The 16,156-nt window shown below is 40.8% G+C and overlaps 1 protein-coding gene and 1 long non-coding RNA gene across 2 annotated transcripts; one reads left to right on the forward strand and one right to left on the reverse strand.

The window, feature by feature from the left end:
- Positions 1–6,117: 6,117 nt before the first annotated feature.
- On the reverse strand, positions 6,118–9,352 carry LOC121581102. The gene is made up of 4 exons (XR_006003163.1): positions 9,076–9,352; positions 7,735–7,834; positions 7,516–7,595; positions 6,118–7,368 (listed from the first exon to the last, which is right to left on the reverse strand). It is a non-coding gene; the product is annotated as an uncharacterized LOC121581102 (long non-coding RNA).
- LOC121581095 (zinc finger and SCAN domain-containing protein 2) lies at positions 8,631–15,825 on the forward strand. Its single transcript, XM_041896473.1, has 4 exons — positions 8,631–8,969; positions 12,786–12,886; positions 13,037–13,151; positions 14,218–15,825. Exons 1-4 carry the CDS (start codon positions 8,756–8,758, stop codon positions 15,363–15,365), a joined length of 1,578 nt encoding a protein of 525 aa, XP_041752407.1. The 5' UTR covers positions 8,631–8,755; the 3' UTR covers positions 15,366–15,825.
- The last annotated feature ends 331 nt before the right edge of the window (positions 15,826–16,156 follow it).

The raw sequence follows: 16,156 nt of genomic DNA on the forward strand, positions 1-16,156 counted from the left end.
GAGCGGGAGAGGGCGGAGATAATTTTAAGGAGATAGGAAACTCCCTTCGAATCACATTAATACCAGCGATGTTAGAGAAAGGAGGAGATGGAAATCCCATTGTGCAATGAATGGAGGAACGTATAACGCCTCACCCAGCAGACTGTCGCCCAATCGCGTTCACGTTGTTATGGCGCGTCACGCGGTTGCTAAACTCATCAAAGTCAGGGAATGAGTCGAGAAACCTGCCTATTTTCCTCGAAAGTACATAATGTCACGATTCCAAAGCTATACGAAATTACAGAGAACAAGTTAATTATCTCACGTCTCACGATTTTTTTATTGATATTGTACTTCTTGTTGACGAATTTCATGCTAATGTTGGGTTTTTGAGCTAACGCCCAATTGACTCCCATTCACTCCTTGAAGGAGAGCTCTTCTTGTCCCATAATCGCCCAGAATGCACCGCGCGGTCGTTACTTTGATTACAGTGGAGTTTCTCATCTCCTCAAAGGTATCTCTGTTAACACACTGTGTACATTGTCAATAGGCCGCTCAATGTATTCTAGGTAAACTCCAACAAGGAAATCTCTCCTTCAAAGAGTCAGTGACCACGGTTACATGAACACCAATAACCCGTTATTATGCAGCATTCAAAACAACTTGGACCTCGGAAAAATACGAGGTCAAATCATGAATTCACTGAAGTCGGACGTCGGAGATTTATGAGTTTCGAGTTACCAGTTGCGTTGAACGCAGCATTATTCGGTAGCGATGGGGAAACAAAGCTTCCTGAAGCGTTGACGCTTTCTAGACAATAGTGTCGAAAATAGGTTCATTACTCGAGGCTTTGATCAACACAGTGTACACTAGTGGCACCTGCTGGTTAAAATAATTTCGAGCATCCAAATTATTATAGACGACTTCCCACACGCTGGAGCGCGTGCGCAGAGTAGCCTTTTTGTTTTCTACCAAATAAATAGCCTACCAAACCAATCAGGTGGTTATTCGAAAAGGGAGAAGGTTTCTTAAAGAAGAGTGGTAGGAAATGTAAGCAAAGTGAGCTGAAGACAGGAGTAGAAAAGGAAGAGGGTGAAGTATCGGAGGTGGTAAGTGTGGTGAAGTGCTCGGAGCCAGAGGCTGGGACAGTAGGAGTGACGTTTGTGGAGAGGCTGGGACAGTAGGAGTGACGTTTGTGGAAAAAGTGGATCCTTGCCTTTTGGCTGATCCATTTGTGGTTTCAAGATGGGTGAAAAAAGCGTTGGGTATAGTGGAATCGGTGAGGGTAACCAGAAATGGTCAAGTGATAATTGTTTGTGTTTCTGTTGGGCAGAGGGAGAAGGGGCTCAGGGTTAAACAAATGGGGGAAAGAATTGTGAGTTGTTTCGCTCTTAAGAAAAGTGCGCCATTGAGAGGACTGATGCTGGAATACCCATCCACGACCCATTTTCAATGCCCTGGCTGAGGGAAGGAGGTTTCACCCAAGATTTGACGGTACATGGCCCCGTCCATCGTCCCTTTGATGCGGTGAAGTTGTCCTGTCCCCTTAGCAGAAAAACACCCCCAAAGCATAATGTTTCCACCTCCATGTTTGATGGTGGGGATGGTGTTCTTGGGGTCATAGGCAGCATTCCTCCTCCTCCAAACACGGCGAGTTGAGTTGATGCCAAAGAGCTCCATTTTGGTCTCATCTGACCACAACACTTTCACCCAGTTCTCCTCTGAATCATTCAGATGTTCATTGGCAAACTTCAGACGGCCCTGTATATGTGCTTTCTTGAGCAGGGGGACCTTGCGGGCGCTGCAGGATTTCAGTCCTTCACGGCGTAGTGTGTTACCAATTGTTTTCTTGGTGACTATGGTCCCAGCTGCCTTGAGATTATTGACAAGAACCTCCCGTGTAGTTCTGGGCTGATTCCTCACCATTCTCATGATCATTGCAACTCCACGAGGTGAGATCTTGCATGGAGCCCCAGGCCGATGGAGATTGACAGTTATTTTGTGTTTCTTCCATTTGCGAATAATCGCACCAACAGTTGTCACCTTCTCACCAAGCTGCTTGGCGATGGTGTTGGAGCCCATTCCAGAGTGGAATCTGATTGATTGATTACTTCTGTGGACAGGTGTCTTTTATACAGGTAACAAGATGAGATTAGGAGCACTCCCTTTAAGAGTGTGCTCCTAATCTCAGCTCATTACCTGTATAAAAGACACCTGGGAGCCAGAAATCTTTCTGATTGAGAGGGGGTCAAATACTTATTATTAAGTCAATTTATAACATTTTTGACATGCGTTTTTCTGGATTTTGTTGTTGTTATTCTGTCTCTCACTGTTCAAATAAACCTACCATAAAAATTATAGACTGATCATTTCTTTGTCAGTGGGCAAACGTACAAAATCAGCAGGGGATCAAACACTTTTTTCCCTCACTGTAGATCACTTTATATAATCGGATCTGTTTTATTTTCTTCAAACTCTTAAGCTAATAAGGGGTAGGCCAGTGCTTTTTGCAATTTTCTTTAATAAAAGGTAGGCCTATGGCATACCCTCTCAATTCGAGTCTTGGTTTTAATTTAACAGCCCTTCACTGACACAGAGGAAGGCTATTTAAAGAGTCCATGGTGGGTGGAGGAATTTACTCACACTATATAGCAGCCTATAGCCTAATTTCGTCTGCCAAACAGGTAGGCCTACCTCTTATTTCTTAAATAGGAAGAAATGGGCTCCAACACAAAACTCTCTTGTTGTTAGTAACATCTAATTAAAATGAAGACGGTTGAAATGAATTATACCTACTTTCAGCACCATGAGCTGTACATTTCCGATTGATTGTGCCGTGGCTGCTGCTTGAAGTTTCAGCGCCACAATATAAATTACTCTAATCTGGTTTATTGTGAGGTCAATAACTCTGATAAATCACGGGCAACAAAAATTGTTTTTAATAAAATCAATTAAAGCTATTAAAGTTCTCAAACAGAACAGAACATAGGCTATAGGCTAGTCCATGCGCAAGATAGTGAATTTTTTTGGACTAGGCCTAATCAAAAAATATTTTAGGAAGAAACCTTTGACTCTCCTCCTGAACTGCCACCATAGCCCTACACAGCACAGCCATTGGTTCTACACAGCACAGCCACTGGTTCTACACAGCACAGCCACTGGTTAAGCAGCACACAAAAAAGTGTTTGATCTGAAGGAGCAGAGCAGGCTGGGGCTCAGGGTTGGAATATCCATTGCAGCGTGTAATGCAGCCTAGTTTTATTTACACCATCCCAGCAGCTATCTTAGAAATATAACTTTGCTATGTGCTTCTCCGAGCATGCACTTTGTAGCCTATAGCTTATAGGCTATGGATCATTTGATTTAGACCACACTAAATAGCCTATAGGCGCAGTTGATATTGCACGCCCAGCAGAGAATCAGAGATGAGGGGTGGCATCGGTCACACATCGATATATAGCTTAATAAGCTACTAATTCTAAAACACTGAGAAATATAGACATTTTATCAATTACAAATTGCATAACCCTCCCCTGGACTACATAAAAAAATATATATATAAACCCTCCCCTTGACTGAAATTGTAAAAGCATGACCCTCCCCCATTGTCCTTCAGGTAACCATTCTGTAAATTTCGATCCATCCCTAGCCTGAAAAGTCAGGACACCTGAAAGGGGGCTGAAACTGTCCCAGGAAAAACGGGATGGTCACCCGAACACACATAGTTACTTACTAGACTAGGCTACAATGTGTATTAGCATGAACTTCAAATAGGCCTAACGGTAGTCAATGATGTAGTGTTAAAAGAAAAATAGGTGGGTAAACTCTGATTGCCAGTCCTGGTGAAAAAAGTAATGCTCCCTATGCTTTCATTGCATTTTTCTGAAAAAGGTGGGTAAACGGCATTTACTTGCGTTTACCCTCCACTAGGCCTACACCCCTGCCGGTAACCTACCCTCTCAGCCAACACAATTTGAATCACACGAACATACACAACATAGGTAGCCTACATTCAATATAATACATTAATTGAATTAAAACATGTTTTACACCCTAGTTCATGAGTTGTCCATAATTCATGAGTTAATGCTTGGAGTCTTCACAGATCGTGTGACATAAAACACTACATTTCTTTCCTTACATTAATGACATTTATGACAATGTTATTTGTCATTATTAAGCATTTAGGCTAACAATTGAAATAGAACATTGAACTTAAACCCTGTACAAATCATGGATCTTGGAGATCTCGGAAAATGCACTGTAAGTGTAACTATGCCTACGTAACATTTCATTATGTTTCACCATGAAAACAGTTATCATGTGCACACAAATCCAAAATAATGTAGGCCTATGCCATTGCAAAATCTAATGATTCTAACCGAAAGAGTCAACTAGGCCTACTGTCATTAAAGTGTACTTGTTGGATGGATTGGATGCGCATTGGTGTCTGGCTGTAGGCTAGTTGTCTAGGGATATTGCCGACCATCATCAGGTGATCCAGTAAAGAAAACAAATATGAATAGAATAGAATAAAGCTAAATAAATGGTCTACTACTTCTGGCCATGGCTGGCACGGAGAACACCAGTACCCGCTCGCACCTGAAAAACAAAGCAATGGGCGCTCTACACAGCTGACTGACAAAAGCAAACAATGATAAATCAACAGATAAATCGAATGCATTGGAATAAAGGCTATTTATATTAAGGATGCATGGCAAACAAATGGCGAAAATTTGGAAGTACAAAGGAAAATCTATGAGTAAAGGAGCTCAGTTTAGGCTGAAATTCAGCACTAGCCTACTGGATGGACAGCACCGCCACATAGAAATAAATGGTTTAAACCATGACAGAGAGGTGGCGGTGTTCGTTTCATTGGAAGATTTTATTTTAATATTTACCACTGTAAAACATGTTTACCACTGCATTTTAAACAAATAGGAGAATGGTTAAATTAGCATTATTTAGAGACCCCCCCTAAGTTCGACTTTTGTTGCATTTAGGGGAGCTAATGTCTCATTCAGGGGAGCTGGATCCCCCGTAATTCGCACTATGAGCGTGTCTCTGTGAAATGTCAATGGAGCACTGAGAGTATACCATGCTAATTGTGCTTTTTGCGAACCACAGAAACAACTTTGAAGATGATGACCACAAAATGTAAAATCCTCAAGTTGTTACAAGAAACCTACACTGCTATGTCAACAGAGCTCAGTGGATGTATTGGATTATGAAATCCAACTTTTCGTATATAATGTTAATTCAGAACATGAATACTCATATTTGTCTTAGTAAAATGTATTTTATAAGGAAGTTACATTTCATCACCAAAGCACGTTTTCACCCACTCTAGGCAGATCTGGGTGGACACCCTACAAGTTATTTCTCCCTCGATGATAGAAATAAACATCACGTAGCCTACTTATATCAGTACACTTATCAAAACCTAATCATTACGCAACTTCTATTCATCAAATAAGCCACACGTACAGTGCCTTCACTTGACTTTTTACAAAGTGGGATTAAAATTGATTTAATTGTCATTTTGTGTTAACGATCTACACACAATACTCTGTAATGTCAAAGTTCAAGAAAAATTCTAACATTTGTAAAAAGAAAAAAAGAAAAAGAAAACACTAATACTGTATATCTTGATTAGATAAGTATTCAACCCCCTAAGTCAATACATGTTAGAATCACCTATGGCAGTGATTACAGCTGTGAGTCTTTCTGGGTAGGTCTCTAAGAGCTTTCCACACCTGGATTGTGCAACATTTGCCCATTTATTCTTAAAAAAGTTCTTCAAGCTTTGTCAATTTGGTTGTTGATCATTGCTAGACAACCATTTTCAGTTTTTGCCATATATTTTCAAGCAGATTTAAGTCAAAACTGTAACTTGGCCACTTAGGAACATTCACTGTCTTTTTAGTAAGCAACTCCAGTGTAGATTTAGCCTTGTGTTTTAGGTTATTGTCATGCTGAAAGGTGAATTCATCTCCCAGTGTCTGGTGGAAAGCAGACTGAACCAGGTTTTCCTCTAGGATTTTGCCTGTACTTAGCTCCATTCCGTTTCTTTTGTTTCCTGAAAAACTCCCCAGTCCTGAACGATTACAAGCATACCCATAACATGATGCAGCCACCACTATGCTTGAAAAAATGGAGAGTGGTACTCAGTAATGTGTTGTATTGGATTTGCCCCAACCATTAAAACTTTGTATACAAGACAAAAAGTTCATTGCTATTCTGTACAAGCTTTCTTCTTTTCACTTTGTCAATTAGGTTAGTATTGTGGAGTAACTACAATGTTTTTGCCCTCGTCGTTTTAACGCAACCTTCCTTTCCTAATTCCTCCTTCCTCCCTCCCAGACTCTATCTGGTTATCAGAGGTCAGTACGCAGTCCGTCCTTCTCTCCCTCCTCCTCTCTGCTGTGCACTGGCTGTCTGGAGAGGTGAGGCTGTGATCAGTTCCAGCCTCTATCTGCATGGGCCGCTACCAGGCTCACAGCAGATCTACAGAGGTGCTCACCTTCCTGCTGGAAGTGACCATACTCCTGAGTGCTGGCTCTGACCACACGGTGAGAGATGCTTTACACACACACATATATTTTGAAATGTCCACTTTTTACTTCTCCCTCCTCCGCAAGTCCAATTATGGTCAGGTGGTCTGAGCCGCTCTGTGAATGTGTTTGGAGAACCCAGGTTATGCCATTACACTCATCTTTCAGATGTTCCTCAATGTCCATTTCTGTCACTCGGATGTTCAAAAATCACTTTGTTATTGTGGTTGTTTGTTTTGACAAGAGTCCGTTGTTCAGAAGGGAAAGAAGGTGTCAACCATTGAACCCGCTTCTCTGTGTGGCTGTCACTGAGGGTTATGCTGCAGTGGGTTACCATGGTGATGGGTTGAAGCTCTTGAGTCTTAAATCATGTATATGGTTTTAAAAGTTTGCCAACAACTCTGTAAGATAATGAACTTAATTAATTTAATAAATCACTGAACACAACATCAGTGATTAAGAACTGATGAAACCACCCCAACCCTATTGTGCAGGTTAGAGGACGTGGGCTAGCGAGGATCTGCGGGTGTCCATCCTCTATCTGATTTGGCTGGCTGCAGAGGAGTCCAAGCTCCTGGTATCTCAAGGCAGGGATCAACGGCTAAGGGTGTGGAGGAGATAGGAGGAGGGTGAGGCAAGCATGGTGCTGCTGGGAGGTTTTGGGGTGCAACAAGGCCCCATCCTGGCACTGGCAAAAAAACGATTCTTATCTGGCCTCCACCTCAGGTCAGACTAGTTGAAGATCAACAACTAAAACACTTATTAAACACTCAGTTAATCAATAGTAAACCCATGAACCACATGTTCTCCTTGGAATCTCCACACACCACCAACTCTGGAGACAGGACACAGAATAACAGTGCAGTTAATAAATTATTAATATAACAACTTGTTTACAGATGATTCACAAGATGTATCAAAATGTGTATGAGTATGTGAGTGCAGCTACCTCCCTCCACAGTCACTGCAGTTATCCAGCTACCTTTTCCCCCACTTGACGTCCATTTCTAGCTCAGTGTCACCACATGATTACGGCAGGTCAGTATTTGGGCCCATGGCATCCTAGGGAAGACAGATAGGACCATATTATCATCCGCCAATATAACTTATATCAAAACAATAATCCAAACAGCAGCAGTGTGGTCATTGATAATGACGATGATGATGAATGTATTGGTGATGATGATGGTGGTAAACTCACCAAGAAGCCAAGCACAACCTGTCCTTTCTTCTCGCCCAGCAGTCAAGTGCTTTTTTCATCGTTGGCCACCATCCCAAGAATTTGCGTGTCATCCTTCCAACTGCAATTTAATCAGTTATGTACATTTGGTGTGTGGTGATGCACTGGGCCAGCTCTCCTGGAGAGAAATACCACCCAGTGTACACACAGTCATTGTATACACACGGTTCCATAACACATGCAATCATAATTCACTTACTCTCACACAGATATATCAGTACTACTGAACTTTTATGCATATTCTCTCATGTAGCTCAATCAACACTAATCACTATCTTAAACACACTATCTGATATGGACACTCTTTATGTCTAATAACTCATTTGTGTGCCTTAAAAACTCTAAGAGAAGAACCTTAATGTAAATCAGCTAAGATGTATGTACTATGCAAGAGTTACTTGAAATATATAATTAAATAAAGTGTATTTGAAGTTTACATGAAACTAGATTATGGTCTTTGTTCCCCAGCTCTGTGTCAAACAAGTTATATACCTTTTTCTATCCATTAATAAATACTATACTACATTTTCAGAATGGTTTATTGTGTCCTGAAAATGGAGATGACAATATTTGACAATATATAAACCATGAGTTTTTATGAATGGCTGAAGAAAGTGTTTTTGTATTTTACATTTTACCACAGTGCATTGTGCATTATGCATCTAGCCTTTTATGCGTTAATAACCACACTGCATTTAAAAAAAAGAAAAATATTTATTCATATCGTAAAACGTCATTTTTTTGTCAGTAGACATGGCTAGCCTAATTCTACCAATTTTGAAGGGCTGTTGCACTCTCATATTTACGGTAATATTTACTTAAGTCACGTGTTGAACGGAAGTGCAATTGCGCACGCATCTCCCACTTGAAACATTGTTGCCGTTTATTAACATCTATGGATTGTTTATTACACATTAGCATTGAAATTCTACACTATTTTCTTAACACAGAAAATATACATCTGTAATTTGGGTTGGACAAGATGGCCAGCTGCAATTTTCAGGCGCAATTGGTATCCATTATGGAGGTATTAGCTAAAGCAGCTGTAGCAGAAATAAACAAACGAGTTGATGATAGCTGTGCAGTTATACGTTTGGAAATGACCCAAAGCCAGCGAGATATCGATGTACTGAAAAGGAAGTGTCAAATGATGGAGGGCGAGCTGAAGAAGACGCGAGGACGAGTCAGGAGAAAAGGTACTTGATTTTTGTAGCTACTGTTACGGCGGTGTTATGTGAATGATTCGATACATCCATTACACATTAGCTATTGAACATAATAGTAGGCCATTTGTCAACTAACCTGTTTTTGGCGATACTTTCTCTGTTCTCGATTCGGGGAGAAAATTGTATCTTATAAATGTCCGTATCCAGTTGCAGGTGTTTCTCCAAAAACCAGAAAATATTCTAAAAGATATTAAATCCACGTTTTGTATCGAGTGAGAAATTCCTTTTGCATGTGTGTAGATCTCTGTTTTGCGCTCTGTTTCAGTGCGACCTGTAATATTGCCATTCCCCAGGTTTCCACTAGATAACACAGCCAATAATCTTAATTTAAGACGAGGCATACTGTTAGCATTGTGGCTAGGGTTAAAATCTGATTTTAAGATAATAAATTGTAGAAATGGCCGGGGTTTAGCCATAATTATGACTTTGTGGCTGTGTTAACTAGTGGCGACCCCCCAGTAGGAGCAGTCCGGTCATCACTAGCTTTAAACCAGTGATTTATACAAACCCTGGATTGCTAATGTTATTTATTGGCAATTGAGAGGCTTTGAAGACACCGGCCGGCCAAATTGGCACTCCCTAGTATTTGTTATTATTTTTAGTTATTTTACCTTTATTTAACTAGGCAAGTCAGTTAAGAACAAATTGTTATTTACAATGATGGCCTACACCGGCCAAACCCGGACGACGCTGGGCCAATTGTGCGCCGCCCTATGGGACTCCAAATCACGGCCGGTTGTGATACAGCCTGGAATCGAACCAGGGGTTCTGTAGGGACGTCTCAAGCACTGAGATGCAGTGCCTTAGACCGCCATAGAAATGAATGGAATTCTTCAGTATTTCAATTAAATGTTTCAAGGACCAATATTGTTTTTTTAATATAGGTTTTAATTTTTTATTTGACTGTTTTGCTCACAATATATTTTTAAAGTGTGCATGAAGGTGTCTGTAATATAATAAACGTGTCAAAAATGAATGTAGACATTAATAAATGCATTTCTATAGTTTCCAGAATATATTATTTTACAATTGAGGAGGAATGCCAAGATGGCTGTGCCAAGATGACTGACGGGGGGCTTCAAGCGCCCCCTGTCAGTAATCCAGGGTTTATACAAATCATTATTCTATACCCGGCTTTCAACCTACTGAAAGTTGTAATAGTACATTTACATTTAAGTCAGTTAGCCGACACTCTTATCCAGAGCGACTTACAAGAATGCACAAGGTGCAATTTCTAAATTGGGTAGTGCATCAGCAGTGTTCCTCTTGTCATGTCAGTCATTGCAGACCTTAGATAGCTATTTATAACTTGTCAGAAATGTTCAGATCAACTAGCCCATGTCAGCTAATGTTATTTAGCTAGCTTTTTTAGCCCATTGATTTTGTAATGAGCTTTAAAACGCCTATATTTTTCTCTGCACCCCATGACAAAATGTGTAGAATTGCATGAAATGAGCTTCAAAATGGCAAAAAAAAAGTCTCCATCCCATGGCAAAATGTATAGAATTGCAGGAAATAAGAGTGTAAAATGTAAGAGGGGTGTGAACAGTGTGTCATGAACATTGCTTGTGCCCATAGAAAGAGACGTGGCACACGCGTGCAGGCGGGGTTATGGGATGTTCCCCATTGCTGGAAGGGGGGCCTGAGTGAAAAAGTTTGGTAACGCCTGAAAACCGAGCAGTCCTCCATAGGAATGAATAGAATTCTACAGTATTTATATATATTTCAAGGACAAAATGACATGTTTCTTTGTTGTAGAGGGGACAGTAACATTAGTACTCTATAAAAATATATATCTATTTTAAGGAATATGTTTTTATTATTTTTGTATTTTCATGTTCAGTTCACTTAATATAATTTAAAAGTATGCATTAAGGCAGGGTTCCCCAACTGGCGGCACGGGCCGCGGGTGGTTGTATTTGCCCCCCCAAGTTTTCATTGTTGGGCATAGAAGACTGTAAAAACACCAGGAAATCAGCTGCAAGTGATTTTAATTTTGGAAATCTGTTCCCAAGTATTCCCACGCATAATAGAGCGGGTTAGTGGTTAAGAGCGTTGTGCCAGTAACCGAAAGGTCGCTGGTTCTAATCCCCGAGCCGACTAGGTGAAAAATCTGTCGATGTGCCCTTGAGCAAGGCACTTAACCCTAATTGCTCCTGTAAGTCGCTCTGGATAAGAGCGTCTGCTAAATGACTAAAAATGTAAAAAAAATATGTGATCGTATACTAATAATAAATAATAATTTATTGGGTTTATATAGCACTTTTCTACTAACTGAGTTACTCAAAGCACTTGACATAGTAGGGGGAAACTCACCTCATCCACCATCAATGTGTAGCACCCACCTCAGTGATGCACGGTGACCATTTTTGTGCCAGAACTCTCACCACACATCAGCTATCAGGTGGAGAGGGGAGGAGTGATCTATGCCAATTAGGAATGAGGGGGATGATTAGGTGGCCATGATGGAATGTCACCAGGTTGGGAATTTAGCCATGACATCGGGGTGAACACCCCTGCTCTTACAATAAGCGCCATAGCATTTTGAATGACCACAGAGAGTCAGGACACCCATTTTAACGTCCCATCTGAAAGATGGCACCCTACGCAGGACAATGTTCCCAAATGTAATCAAGGTTTGAAATGATTATGTTTTAGTCCAATATTATATCTGTTTAGGCTTCTTGCGGTCAGTTTGCAGTCAAAACATTATTTTTTATTATGTTCCGACCATCCGCTCAAGAACAAATTGGCCTGCGGCTGAATGTAGTTGATGATCCCTGCATTAAGGTGTCTGTAATAGAATATAATTGTCAAAACTAATGTAGACATTAAAGACACAGTGCAGTCCAAAACTTCCTGTGATTTATGTATATTTCCACACTATGAGGTTGGAATAATTCTGTGAAATTGTGAAAATGATGAAAATGCTGTTTTAGTGTAAGAGCTTTTCGAAAAGGCCGCCTGAAATTTCAGCCTGTTTTGGTGGGATGGCGTTTTGGCCTGCTTGGTGGCATCACCAGGCAATAAATTAGTTAAGACCAATAAGAAAGTTCTAAACCTCTCTGCCAAAATCAGCTAGTTTTCAGTTTTATCTTCCCTACTCAGACTACTCTGACAGTCCTAGGAAATTCTTGCTTGAGAAATTTCTCTTAGCTAAGAAGCTTTTTATTTTTATTTGAGACCATTTTGATTGAAAACAATCACAGTAAGGTACTTAATTGTTACCCAGAAATGATTTCATATTGAGATAAAAACGGTGCATTAGGCCTTTCTATAGCTTCCAAAATCTTTTTTTTTACAGTAGAGGAGTACCAAAATGGCTGTGTGATTGCTTCAACAGAGCCCCCTGTCAATCATCTAGGGTTAATACATACTGTGTCATTGTATGTGACTCGCTGTCATTTACTTCTACAAGTGGCTGTGTCTGGCAGTTGAAATGGCAAGGGAACTCCTCACTCGGTGCCAAACAAGTATTTAATATTTTTCGGAAAATTCTGTGGTTTTTGGAGAACCACCTGCAATTGGACAGGGACATCTTTAAGATACACATTTCTCCCGAATTGAGAATGAAGAAAGTATCGCCAAGAACAGGTTAGTTCAACATTTGGCTGCTATGCTTTATATTAGCTAATGGGTAACGGCTGTATAGAAGCATTCTGATATCACCGCTGTAACAATGTGGAGCTAGATAATTTGATTGCATATGCATAATCCAAATGTGTGAATAGCCCTAATATTTAACTGAATACAATTATTTTAATATCTTTTACCCCATGGCATCAGAGAGATCTTCATATCCAGTCAAGATTGTTTTGAACAAGCAGAGCAATAGCTCACAGTGGAGAGACGGAGAGATGGCTGTTGGAGAGGACTCTCAACCCCAGGTGTGATACATCACCTTTTACAATTACAGACTTCTTGGATCAATTCTGTTATTGGACTAGGAGAATTTAGTTTTTGTGTGATTCATTAATACCAAAAGGGTTAGATATGGTGTGTGTGTCCAGAGTAATAACCTCAGTCCCCTGTTACAGCCTACAGATGTGGAGCAGAGAACGGAGACTGAACCCATACTGATCAAAGATGAGGAGACAGCAGAGGATGTGTGGAAGACTGACCCTCAGGAAGAGCTCAGGATCACTGGAGAGGGTGGGTGCTGACATAAGGGGTACTGCTCTGTCTGTCTATGGAAGACTGTGTGTGTGGGTGTGGTGGTATGCACGTTGCAAAGTGCTACATTGATGTTGGGCGTTTTCTGTTCTGGCATACGGAGCGCAAATATACACACAGTCCGTTCTAAAGCAGTCATGGTTTGCTACTGGTAGCCCTTTACACTCGTATCTCTATATGGGTTGAAAATGGTAGATTTGGGCACTGACAAGTTGGTTTGTTCTGAACAGAATTAGCCTATTTTTGTCTATTGTGAAGAAAATTTGGCACAGAACTCACTCCTGAATGCACGCATGACTCCTTTCTATTCGCACCAAAATTACAATCTGTTTCTCTGAATTGCCTTGTGAAAGCCTAACACTGTAAGATCGTATTTTATAACTTAGCTAGTCATGTTGGCAATAGAACAGACTTTCAAATGATGCCCAGCTGACCCAGATTGTGATTTAAAATGGGCAGGTTTTGGATTACGTAAACAACAACAGTAATTGTGTGAAGGCGGGGATGCATGGGCTGTGTTATAAACAAAACAACTACAAGTGAACTTGTTCTAGTTCCTCAAATGCACCTTATAGTTGTAGACTATTCTTTTAGTCATGAAAGTGTATTGAAATTACTTAGGAACTGTGCAAACACCAGTTAGTCCTCTCAGTCAAACCCTTGTCATTTTTTTGTTTTATGTTGCACCTACCCCACATTTCCAGGATTATTCTTATCATGTTACTGAATGTATCCAGAATATTTTCAGATTTTGTTCTCAACAAATGCGGCAAAAAGTACAGTAAATGTAAAATGCACATAAAATCAAGTGTAACGTTTGGATTCAGTCTTGTCAGGTGAACTGTTGTATCCTCAACTTTAGTCTAATAATTTCCCCCAAATCTCCAAACTGCTCCCTTTCAACTGCTACCATGCTTATCCATTTCATATGCCTTCTGTAAGAAACATTTCAATTTAGCCCTATCTATATAGGCCATTTCCCACAAGTGTAAAGGGTTAAGGGTCTTTTTTAATGTTTCTTTAATGTTTATCTCCAAATCTTTAGAGTCTGGTTCCAAGGCTGAGCAACCACCATCCTTTGAGCAACGGCATTGTGATGAAGACTTCAATGCACAACCCAACATATCTCCTGAAGACTCAGTGGAACATTACCCCAATTCTGATCGTCCAGAGGAACCAGGCAGACCCCGGCTCACGTCTACAGAGAAGTCAAAGGGGTTCAGGACAGAGCAGCACCGGCCAGCCGAGGACGAGGACTCACTAGAGCTAGTGATGGTGAAGGATGAGAAAGAGGAGGAGCTGGATCAGACCACAGCCCTGGCAGGACCTGACCAGTTTGTCATGGATGAGACTGATCGGCATCGGTGGACCTCTGTGGATCCAGGCAGAGACACTGACCCTGATGGCCACCCAGATTTCTCCTTTCATGCCACAGAGGAGTACTCTCAGAATATCTCAATTTTCCCATCTCATAGTGGGCTGCCATCCATTCCTACTATGACAGATAATGTAGGGCCATCGCTTCACTCTTCTATAGGGAAACCACATGCTAACATGTTCAGTGCAGCAGCACACATGAAAAGACATGTCAGGACATTGGCTGATGAGACTAGACAACAGATGCCAGAAGGACAGAGCAGCGAGAGGCTGAACTCAAATAATGACGGAAATAATTTATCTCTACAGTCAAGGCAGCATCAGTACAGGGCTTCAGAAGCAACAGTGAGATTGAGTGAGTGCATGACAGGGTCAAACATGGCCACCACCTCCACCTTCTCTGGATACAGCCTGAGTCGCAGTAGTTTTAACAAGGTGAAGAGAATGAGGACTCAGTGGAGGTCGGGCGGCACCACCGAGAGGCGTTTCAGCTGCACCTTCTGTGGAAAGAGCTTCCAGCGTTTCAGCCAGCTCAAAGAACACCTCCGAAGTCACACCGGAGAGAAACCGTACACCTGCGAACAGTGTGGCAGGAGTTTCACCAAGCACTGCAACCTAATCAGACATGCTGTGGTCCACAGCGGGGAGAAGCCTTACGAGTGCACACAGTGTGGGAAATGCTTCACCCAGAGCTCCAGTATGAAGTCACATCAGAGAACTCACATAGGAGAGAGTCCATTGTCTCAATACGTTGTACCTGCATACCCTGGGGATCCACATACAAGTTTGTTGTCTCAGACCAGGTGGAACAAATAAAACATAATTGCATGATGTTTCTGTAACACTTTCTATGTGAAAATGTGGTACAGAATGTATTTTGAGACATATTGACAAGCTTTTCCTCCCAATTTATTTGTGAAATGGTGTTCATGTTTAACTGTTGACGGCTTCTCACTTTCATTTTAACACTCAGTGAAAGAATTCCATAACTACTAGAATGGCCATGACGATCAGTCTGACTTCAATTGTATAAATATTCCATAATAAATAGCTACATTTAATGCATTTATTATGTTTAAAATAGGTCATAAGAAACCACAGGACACCAAATGCAAATTGTAATCAGTCAGAAAATGTATTGATTGAGCCAGAAGCGCATAGACTGTAAAAACAAAAAAAAGGTGATAGTGTATTTTATAACTGTAAGACAACCTATTTACAACTGGTAGCATTGTGTTTTGTACCACAAATAAACCTGATTTAATGAAAGACTCAATCTGCGCTTTTAGGTCAATCATTTATAGGAGCCATTTAGTATGTATTGTTTAGTTAGTGTTTGTCTATCTGTGATGTCACTTCTTGCCACAAGGGACAGTCTCATATCAGGTCAGGTTAATAACTCAGCTTGATTTTCCCAAGTTATATTTTGACGTTACTCTGCTGCCTTAAAATGTTAAGTAATGTCAACTCAAAACTTGGCAATTAAATATTTGTTTCAGTGTAATAGGCTATACTTGCTCATACAGCTTTACATTTTACATCTAGAAACAACACTTTTACTGTGTACATTGACTAAACTGACACTACACCGGTACTGTATGAAACTG

This window comes from Coregonus clupeaformis, chromosome 14, assembly GCF_020615455.1.
Source record: "Coregonus clupeaformis isolate EN_2021a chromosome 14, ASM2061545v1, whole genome shotgun sequence".
Lineage (NCBI taxonomy): Eukaryota > Metazoa > Chordata > Actinopteri > Salmoniformes > Salmonidae > Coregonus > Coregonus clupeaformis.

Excerpts from the sequence above, each read along its gene's own strand:
- LOC121581095 (XM_041896473.1), top strand. The coding sequence starts at position 8,756 with ATGGCCAGCTGCAATTTTCAGGCGCAATTGGTATCCATTATGGAGGTA. Across the intron at positions 8,970-12,785 it reads AGGACGAGTCAGGAGAAAAG|AGAGATCTTCATATCCAGTC; the intron begins GTACTTGATTTT and ends CCATGGCATCAG. Across the intron at positions 13,152-14,217 it reads GCTCAGGATCACTGGAGAGG|AGTCTGGTTCCAAGGCTGAG; the intron begins GTGGGTGCTGAC and ends CCAAATCTTTAG.